At 56.8% G+C, this 9,934-nt stretch overlaps 1 protein-coding gene across 4 annotated transcripts in view; it reads right to left on the reverse strand.

The window, feature by feature from the left end:
- The window catches only part of DFFB (DNA fragmentation factor, 40kDa, beta polypeptide (caspase-activated DNase)), a 14,551-nt gene extending 4,625 nt beyond the window's left edge, over positions 1-9,926 (reverse strand). For all 4 annotated transcript variants that reach the window (XM_010849961.1, XM_010849964.1, XM_010849962.1 and 1 more), the window contains exons 1-6: positions 9,667-9,926; positions 7,679-7,805; positions 4,661-4,849; positions 3,810-3,889; positions 2,527-2,697; positions 1,146-1,246 (exon numbers count right to left, since the gene is read on the reverse strand). In XM_010849961.1, the coding sequence (XP_010848263.1) occupies positions 1,146-1,246; positions 2,527-2,697; positions 3,810-3,889; positions 4,661-4,849; positions 7,679-7,805; positions 9,667-9,789 (791 nt within the window). In that variant the 5' untranslated portion in view covers positions 9,790-9,926. The remainder of the gene's footprint in view (positions 1-1,145; positions 1,247-2,526; positions 2,698-3,809; positions 3,890-4,660; positions 4,850-7,678; positions 7,806-9,666) is intronic.
- Positions 9,927-9,934: the final 8 nt, after the last annotated feature.

The raw sequence follows: 9,934 nt of genomic DNA on the forward strand, positions 1-9,934 counted from the left end.
GCCTGGTGGGCTGCCGTCTATGGAGTCGCACAGAGTCGGACACGATTGAAGCAACTTAGCAGCAGCAATGTGTATCTATGTGGATGTACATACATTTAGAGAAAGAGCGGAAATGTAACCGACGTGTTTCAGGAGACATGACCCTAGCTCCAGTGTACAAGCCCAAAACATAAAAACATACCCTCAAAGAACCAGTGTCCAGGATGTAGAAAGAATTCCCACAAATTAATTAGGAGACCAAAGCCAGACAGAAAACGAGCAGAGGCAGCAACAGCCACTTCACAGAACACGAATGGCCGACAAACTCACGGACAGCCCACCTTCCTAGTAACCAGGCAAACGACCTGCGGCCAGAGAAGCTGCTCCCCACCCAGCAAGCGGGGAGCATGCAGAAGGTCCGACACCAAGGGGGGCAGGGCTGGGGCCCGAGGATTCTCCACCCTGCAGAGCAACCTGAGACTCGTGGGGGCAGACGAGGACACAAGGAGCCAGCGCCCCACGCAGGCGAGAACCCGAGGATGTCTTTATGCGGGGGCTCTGCCTGCAGGTTCCTCCGTATCTGTGCCTCCTTCATATCCATGGATTCAGCCAATGCGGATGGAGAACTGTAGCATTTCCTACTGAAAAACCTTGTGTGTAAGTGGACCCGCGTGGTTCAAACCCCATGTTGTTCAAGAGTCAACAAGAAAAGCGTCTCGGTTAAAATAGTAAAATTTTCCATTTCTTTTTTGAATGAGCTGACGTACACATAAAAGCGATCCTGCCACCCAAGACGCACTCACACTGGCTAAAGCGGGAAACGCCCTGCACATCACCGCCCAGTCCCCCCACCCCCGCCCTGGGACAGGCAGGGATCCCACTGGTGCCAAACTGACTGGGCCCTCGGCTGCCGACCACCAGCTTGGCCCACTGGTGGGATCTGGGGATGGGCGAGGGGGCACGGAAGGTTGCACTGGTATGGATGGGGACCTGAGCCACCACACTGAGTGACAGCACCACGCAGGTGACAATGGACATCCGTGGGTCTGTGATCCATGAGCTGAGTGTGTGGAACACCAGGCGGCCATCAGCCCTGGAGGCCAGGCAGGGCCAGGCCAGCAGGTGCGCTGCAGTCTGTGCCCACACCCCCCACACCGCGCACTCACACATGGTCCAGGTTCCAGGTGCTGAAGAGGACACGGCTCTCCCGGTTACTGTAGGGGTTGATGGAGTGTCTGGAGGTACAGTCGTCCACGTCAAAAGGACCCTGGATGGAAGAGAAGAGGTGACGGCCCTGAGGCCAAAGAGCCGCTCCCCCAAGTCGGGGGCGCCCCAGTCGGGGGTCAGGCCCTGTACATGGTCTGTGCTCAGGAGGCAGATACTCTGTCCTGGCAAGGCACCCCACTCCCTGGTGACCCCAGTAATGCACTGCATCTGCAGAGGGGACCAGTTAACCCGTCAGCCGCCAGGAATGCCAGGCTCCCTACCGTGTACCTCCTGTGCCCGCAGCCCTCCCCACACCGCTCCATCACATGGCTGCACCGTTTCTGCCTCCTCTATGGCATCCCAGCATTTCCCTGTTACCTGCACAGGCTGGGCCACGCAGACGCACTAAAGCGTCACCTCCCCCTGAAGCCCCAGCTGCACCCCACCCAGAGACCCCGGCACCCTGAGGGCCCCCACAGCCTCTCTGCAAGAAACCCACCACCCAACTCGCTCACAGGCCTTCGACCCAGAGCCTGCCCAGGCTGGGGTGGAGGTGCTGGGGTGGAAGTGCTGGTCGCTGTCCCTGCCACACATACTGCCGGGCTCAGGTCACACTGCCCAGGAGGGAGTGGTCAGGTGAGAGTGACGTGAAGCCAGGTGGGAAGGAGCAGTGTCTGGGTGCTTGGGACATCACCCTTGGAGGGGGCTGCCTGAGGGGGGACAGAGGCACAGGGGGCTATGGGGGGGAGACTGGCCCCCTGCCAGCGGCAGGGAGGGGCTTTCACTGCAAGTGCTACATGCAGCTCACGTCCACCCACAGCTGGCCTGCAAGCAGCAGCACACAGCAAGCAGTGCCCCTGCTCTGTCCCCACGGCTCAGAACGCTGCTGCCAGCCGACGCCGCCCCTCCAGGGCGCCAAGCTCTACGTACAAGTGCCGAGATGTCGCATCCGGCCACGACCCTGAATCCGGGCGGGCTCTCTCATCCAGGCTTTCCCACAGGGCAGACCACGCATCAGCCACCACCCAAACAAATGCCTCCCTCCTCTGAGGCCAGGACAAGGTCTCTGCTCACAAGCAGTCGTGTTCTGACCCCTCCCTGCACAGGCACCACGTAAATTCGTCAGGAAGGCAGGTTCTCAGGCCCTATGGAGCTGCTGAACAAAAACCCTGGGAGGGACCCAGCCGTCCTCACAAGGCCTCCAGGGGTTGCAACACCACTGAAATCTGGGAACCACCAGTGGGGCTGACCACTCCCTCACCCTGTGCAAGCTGGCACCCGAGGGCTGCCCCAGCTCACCAGGCCTTGGCCAGGGTGGCCCAGGAGACACTCGTGGCTCACCTGGCAGGAGAACCAGCCTTCGGGGGTGCAGAGCCGGCGGCCGGCCTTCGCCCCTCGGTCGAAGTAGCTGCTGTTGTACTGGGCAGCCTGGAGCTTCTGCTGCATGGAGCCCACGAGCCGCAGGTACTCCTCACGAGCCTCTGCGCCCACCAGGGAGGCGCCAGAGGTCACCTGGAGAGGCAGGGGCATCCCTGAGCACTGGCCACACATCCTAAAACCCACTGCTGCCTGGATCCCAGTCCACTGAATGCCACGGCCCTCAAAGACCCTGCCCCCTTGGGTCCCAGCAGGGCCCTGAGATTGGGGGTTCTGAACTCTGCCCCCTGAAGTCCCAGCAGGGCCCTGAGGTTGTGGGGGGGTCTGAACTCTGCCCCCTGAAGTTCCAGCAAGGCCCTGAGGTTGGGGGTTCTGGATCCTGCCCCCTGGAGTCCCAGCAGGGCCCTGAGGTTGGGGGTCAGAGCTCACACCCACCATAACTGTCTGACTCTGGAAAGTTCCTCTGGGCCCATGAGACGGAGCTTTGGTCACAGTCAGACAAGCTCAAGCTCCAGGTACACTGGCTGCTCCGTCTCCTGAGCGCTACCCGGTGCTTTGCGGCAAGAAACCGGAGAAAAAGGGTGCAGGTGAAGTGACCACCACATCATCACCCACTGGAGTGCAGGTGAGGACTCACACCCATGGGTCCACACTGAGCACCAGGCAGAAGCAAGGGGACCGCCTGGCCCAGTGGGAATGACAGCAGGACAGCAGATGGCTCATCACAGAATGGGGCTGGCACCCAGCGGGGCCTGTGGATGATGCCCTGGATCACCCATCAGCCAGCGTGGGAAGAGCACTTCACCAGCAGAAGGAGCCTGAGGGTGGCTACGGTCAGCAGGGGTGGAAGCAGGGACAAGGGGGAGCTGGGTCAGGCCCCAGGGCCTCAGATACCCCAGCCCTGAGGTTTCCTTTGTGCTCTCAACAGAGCACGTGTGGGCAGTTCTGCACCGCGAATGATAAACTCTAGTCCAGGACACACAGCCGGGAGCAAGGTCAAGGTGTGGGGGTAGCGGGTGGCCTGCAAAGAATGGAACATGACACCTCCTGGCTGACATCCGACCATGAGGTATAAGGAGCAATGGCAGGGGGCTCCCGGGGCAAGCAACTAACTCATTGCTGGCTCATGTTCACCTGCACCCACACCGGCGCCAGCCCTCACTCCTCTGACATCCACGCCGGTCCTGGGAGCCAAGTCCCAGAGGCAGAACCGGCTCCCTAAACCTGCCCAGCACACCAGGACCTACTTCTCTCAGGTAGCTCCGGATCCGGCTCTCGCAGCTGTATCTCAGATAGCCAGACTTGCTCCTAAACCGGGACTCCAAGCCTGCCGGAAGGAGAGACAAGACGCCTGGAGCCTGGGGCTGTGATCTCCTGGGAGGCGCGGACAGGAGGGCTCTTGACTCGGCTCCATCTAGAAACGTTCTGATGGGAACCTGCTCCTTCTGCAAAGGAAGTCATCTCTGGTCCACCAGCACAGAGCACCTCAAATGCCACCGGGGAGCCGCTCTCCCAAGGGGGCTGCTCCACCTGGCTCAGAAGACCAGTCCAAAAGGTGAGATAGGACCAGGTGACTGGATAAAGAAGATATGGTCCACCCATGAGATGAAATATCATTCAGCCTTAAAGAGGAAGGGAATCCTGACACCTGTCTCCACACGATGAACCATGAAGAGGTTATGCTGAGTGAAGAAGGAAGATACATGAGCTCATTCATACGAGGTCCCTGAGGAGTCATATTCCAGGGACAGGAAGATGGGGGACCAGGGGCAGAGGAGAGGTGGGGAGTGATGCCCACTGGAGACAGAGCCTCAGTTTGGGATGAAAACCTCTGAGAACAGGTGGCAGGGCTGCTGCACAACACTGGGAATATATTCAATACCAACGAAGAACTAAGTGCCCAAAAATGGTGAAGATGGTGAACTTTACTTCATCACGATTGAAAAATAAAACCGCCAACCCCAGGGCTGCCTGGAGCCTGGCCCTGTGCTTGGGAAACCCCTGGATCTGGGAACTGACGGAGACCCCGGGTCTCAGAGAGTCAGTCCCAGGGAAGCCCTCCACACCCGCTCCCTCCAGGCCAGAATCCATGAGGTACCTTCAAACCACGGCGGGTCCTCGGCCCTGGTCTCGGCCGCGATGTTCTCACTGACGGTGCCCAGCAGGTCGGCCAGCAGCTTCTGCCGCAGTGGGGCCCGCTCGTCCCAGAGCAGCTGCCGGGCGGCCTGGATGACACCCGCGTGCGGCTCCTGGAACACGCTCAGGAAGCGGCTGATGTCACTCACGACTGCCACCAAAGGGGACAGAGAGGCCACCAGGCCTTGGAGCACGGCCTCTGGGAAATCACCTCCTTCCCCTGCCCCGACAGCCACCAGCCCAGTGCTCCAGGCCTGGGGCCTGGCCCCCCACACTTAAGGTGACAGTGGGAAGGACAGAAGGGGAGGACACAGGAAATGAAACACACCAAAGGGAGTTGCTGCCCTTCCCCCTTGGCCTTCCCTCCTCCAAGTGAAACCACCTGGTCTTGGGCCCTCATTCGAGGCCTCAGGCTCCAGCTCATCCCTTCACTATTCAGCTGACTCCCCACCTTTCCACACGCACCCGAAAGCAGCCAGCCCTCCAGGTAAGCGTGAGAAACTAAGGGCTTCTTCATCCTATAAGCAGAAGTCCAGACCCACAAGAGGAACAGGCCCCACAGCGGTTTGGGTCATTTCAGGGACTTGGGGCTGCTCCGAGTTCAAATATCAATGTGATCCACCCTCCACAGGCTAAGCAAGAAAAGCCACGTGATCATAGCAACTGGTGCAGAAAGACAGAGAAAATCTTCAAGACCTAGAGCTTGTCGAAAAAGTCTCAGACCGAACCACAAAAGTATATGTACAGAAACATAAAGGGGCTTCCCTGATGGCTCAGTGATAAAAAATCAACCTGCAATATAGCAGATGCAGGTTCAATCCCTGGGTTGGGAAGATCCCCTAAAGAAGGAAATGGCAACACACTCCAGTATTCTTGCCTGGAAAAGTCCATGGACAGAGGAGCCTGGTGGGCTATCTAGAGCTGGACATGCCTTAGTGATTAAAATAGAACAAAGAAAGATAAAAAGGGACAAGTAGGACTTCATCAAAAGTAAAAATCTCTACTCCATGTATAAGACCTGGTTAAGAAAACAAAAAGACGAGCTGCAGAGAATCTATCTGCCAACCACACGTCTGACAGAGACTCACGTCCAGAATGGACCAGGGGAACCCGCAAGACTCAAGCAGGAAAAATATCCAGCTACATAGCGGACAAAAGATGCTCCACGAGAAGGTTTACAGGTGGTAAATCGGCCCAGGAGAAGATGGCCAACACCATCAGCTGGGAGGAACATGTGAATCCAGACACCACCACACGCCTGCCGGAGTGGCTAAAGCAGAAACAGCAACAAGGCCTGGTGAGGCCACAGGCACCTGCTCCTGTCCTTGCTGCGGAAATAAGCCAGAACCGCAGCTCTGGAAAGCAGCGTGGGGCTCCTTCCTTTTCTTGGTAATGTTATTCAGATTTAATTCTCTAGAAGGATAAGGCCCGACGGAGGAAGGATGCTCGCCACACCATACATGTCACCTTCACTGCTACAGCAGAGTCCCAGCCAAGGGCCGAGGCCACATCCACATTCCTGTCGGGCCTCTCTCTCTCCCCACCCTTTCAGCAGAGGGGGCAGGACAATCTCAGTCCTCGGAGCTCCACTGCCTTCCCACAGCACCTGAATCGGAAGCCCCTTTCTACAGGGGCCAGACAACCCTCCAGACAAGCCATTTCTGGCCAGTGGCTTACGGCTCCATAGTAGCACTTGTCACCCAGCAAAGACTCCACTAAAGACCCACCTCCAAGGGCACTGGCTCCAATAAGGCAGCGCCAACAGGAACCTGAGGATGGATGGGTGTCCACAAACCCGACAGAGATCAGACACTGAGCGTAGAGTCAGTCACCTGCCCGTCCCTTAGAAAACAGATTAAGGAAATGTTTACCGACTGAGACACAGGGGGTCGTTCGGACTTCTACATAAGTTAACTTGAATTTGATGTTGACTAGAACAGCCTGTCTGTGGTAAATCGTACATACGGTGTGCATCTGCCTTAATTATTAAAGAAAAGGGTGCACTGACCAGAAGTAAAGCAAGTCCATGTTAAAAGTAAAGATTGGGGAATTCCCTAAAGATCCCATGATTAGGACTCTGAGCTCTCACTGCCAAGGACCGTGGTTCAATCCCTGGTTGGGAAACTAAGATCCCACAAGCTGTGCAATGCAGCAAAATAAATAAATAAAGTTTAAATGCCCCTGTTCCTGGGACGCCAATGATGGTTACTCCTTCGATGGTCAAGATTCTGCTGGTGCCAAGGCCATGCTGATGCTCTGTGCACATGCTGATCTGCTGTTTCTGAACCCTTAAGAGAATGCATCCTGACTTGTTTAACAGTCTTTGTCCTGAAGACACAAAACTGTGCTGAAAACCCTGCTTCTCCGGAGCAGATACTCGGAGTGATCTTAGAGACTGTCTTCTGGGCTACATTCTTCAGTTTGGCTCAAATAAAACTTTTCTATTCTTATTATCAACTGTTTATTGATTATTTTGGTCAACAAAGCCCAGTAAACAGGACAACCTTGCTCTCTGGCTCTGCTTCTCCTATAAAACTGGGTAGCCTCCAAACCACAAAGCCCACTCTCTGCCCTTAGGAGTTACTGCTGCTGCTGCTAAGTCACTTCAGCCGTGTCTGATTCTGTGCAACCCCATAGATGGCAGCCCACCAGGCTCCCCTGTCCCTGGGATTCTCCAGGCAAGAACACTGGAGTGGGTTGCCATTTCCTTCTCCAATACTAGGACACCTCAAATGAACATAAATAAAACTAAAGGAATTTCCTAAAGAGACACATACAACAACCAACTGGACAGGTGGGCTCCTGGCCAAGAGGATGGACAACTCAGCCATCTGAGCAAGCTCTGCCTCCAGGGGCTTCTTCCTTTAGGGTCCAGAGCATGGGGACCCTCCCTCCCAAGGCTGGCATTCCCTAGCAGAGCCTCTGCACCTCCACAACCACATCCACTTCCCCATCAGTCTCCAAGATCCCCAACACTTACAGCCCTGCCAGGTCTGGCCGGCAGTGAGAAGCACAAGCTCTGAGTTGTCCGGGGCACTCCAGAAGTAATCTCCAGTCAATTCCGTGCCATCCTCATAGAGACACAGGCGGGAACCAGGGACGGGGAGCTGGGGAGAAGAAGGAGATGAGATTGGGGTGGGATGCTCACTTCCTTGGTCTCAGGGGGCCCAATCTTGGGGTGGCCAGCTGAAGTCTTCCCATCTGCAGCCCTCACAGAGAACAAGAAGGAACCATGTTGTAAAGAATCCTGCCAGAGATGCAGTCTGCACATATGGAGAATATCCATCGAGGGCCCCTACTGTAGGTCATTCTAAGAAAGTCACAGAGATGAATATACACTGGTGACCACTTTGCAGGATTCACCACTCAGACTCTTTCAAACAAAGCTCCCCTAAGGCACTTTAAAATTCAAGCCCGTTTCCAAAAATGACGCTCGACTGCACTAAGCCTGTAAATACATCCCCATCACCGAGGCACACGGCCTGACAGGTGTTAGCACGCAATACCTATGGCTCAAGTCTCTCCCTGGCACTGATTAATTAAGGAGAACCTTACTGAACAGGACTCACTGCCTCTGCCTACAGAAGTGTGACCAGCTCACGGGACTGTGAACCTGCTGAGGTTTACTCCTTTGCCATGCCACATTGATCCATTTCATAAGTTTTTATACCCAGTTCCTTCCCTCCCCCTGTGCCATGCAAGTACGCACTCACCCAGCGCTGGTCTAGGCCCAGGGGAGGAAGTTAAGACAACAAGGGTAGGAAGGATGGCTGAAATCCCTAGAACAGTAGTACCTAAGGACCATAAGAGGCCTCAGAGCCTGACCCTTCATGTTACCCAGGGAAACCAAGGCAGGGAGCATGTGAGCCGTGAGCCGATGGGCACCAGAACCGGGTCCCTGGGCCTCAGGCCAGAGCTGTCCCGAGCCTGGCAGTTAGAAGGGAGGAGAGCCATCCCAGTTCTCTCCAAAGTTCCCCTGCCCTGACCTGGCCCAGGAGCTAGACAAGGCACTGGGGACTTCTCCGCAGCACAGGAAATGAGGATCTCTGCAGCCCAGACGTCTCCCACATCCCTGGTTTGGAAGTACAAAAGCAGTGCCTCTTATTCTCCCCAGATGTCTCCCAAGCAGGTGGGCTCCTGATCGCAGGGGCAGAGGCTTCACTCACTCAGACCGTCTGCTGAGACCGGGCACCAGGACCCAGAAGTCTGGAAGGACCCCAATCACAGCCCACCCCCTATCACACACACACCCGTCCCCGCAGTGCCCACACCATCAGAGGCTCGGCTAAGAGGCTTTGGGTGGACCTAGTACTGGGTTGTGGAGAAGGCCAGTGGCACCCCACTCCAGTACTCTTGCCTGGAAAATTCTATGGACAGAGGAGCCTGGTGGGCTGCAGTCCATGGGGTCGCTACAAGTCGGACACGACTGAGCGACTTCACTTTCACTTTCATGCACTGGAGGAGGAAATGGCAACCCACTCCAGAATTCTTGTCTGTAGAATCCCAGGGACGGGGGAGCCTGGTGGGCTGCCGTCTATGGGGTCGCACAGAGTCAGACACGACTGAAGCGACTTATCAGCAGCAGCAGCAGCAGTACTGGGTTGGGTTTAAACACCAGCCTTTCCTTGGTGGCTACCGCAGATTACTCAGTCCCTCTGTGCATCAATTTCCTCATTTGTGAAATGGGGTGTGAGCACCCAGTTCAGGGCAGGGCACCTGAACGCCACCAAAGCCCATGTAAAGGAGCCCGGACAGAGCCCAGGGTGGGCACGTGGCCATCGGCAGTGGTCAGGCTCAGGCTCTCTGCCCAGAGATGATGGACAGCGTCCCCTCCCACTGTCAGGACTCGGGGGCCTACTGTGTGGCTTGGGGCAGCCTGAGCTCGGCCAGTCCCGAGCCGCAGGACGATGGGTCAGCACGGTCCCATCCTGCAAATGGAGGCTCCCACCCCGCGGCCCCACGGGGCACCTGCAAGCGTTGGCACCCCTTCCGCAGCACTTCCTCGCAGCTCCTGCCCGCCACCCCAAACTTCTTCTCGCTATGCAGGGACCGCAGCTTGAACGTCTTGGGCTTCCGGAGCACCGCCGACATCCTCAGAAACTCTGGCCCCGCGGGCGGCACCTGCTCGGCGGATCGCACTGGTGTCCACTCCAGGTGGTCTCCACTTGGCGAATCAAGGCCGTGCGCCGCCCTCGGAAACTACATTACCCAAAAGGCCAGGAAAGCGGCGGCGCAC

The sequence above is a fragment of the Bison bison genome, unplaced genomic scaffold (genome assembly GCF_000754665.1).
Source record: "Bison bison bison isolate TAMUID 2011002044 unplaced genomic scaffold, Bison_UMD1.0 scf7180017864289, whole genome shotgun sequence".
Taxonomy (NCBI): Eukaryota; Metazoa; Chordata; class Mammalia; order Artiodactyla; family Bovidae; genus Bison; species Bison bison.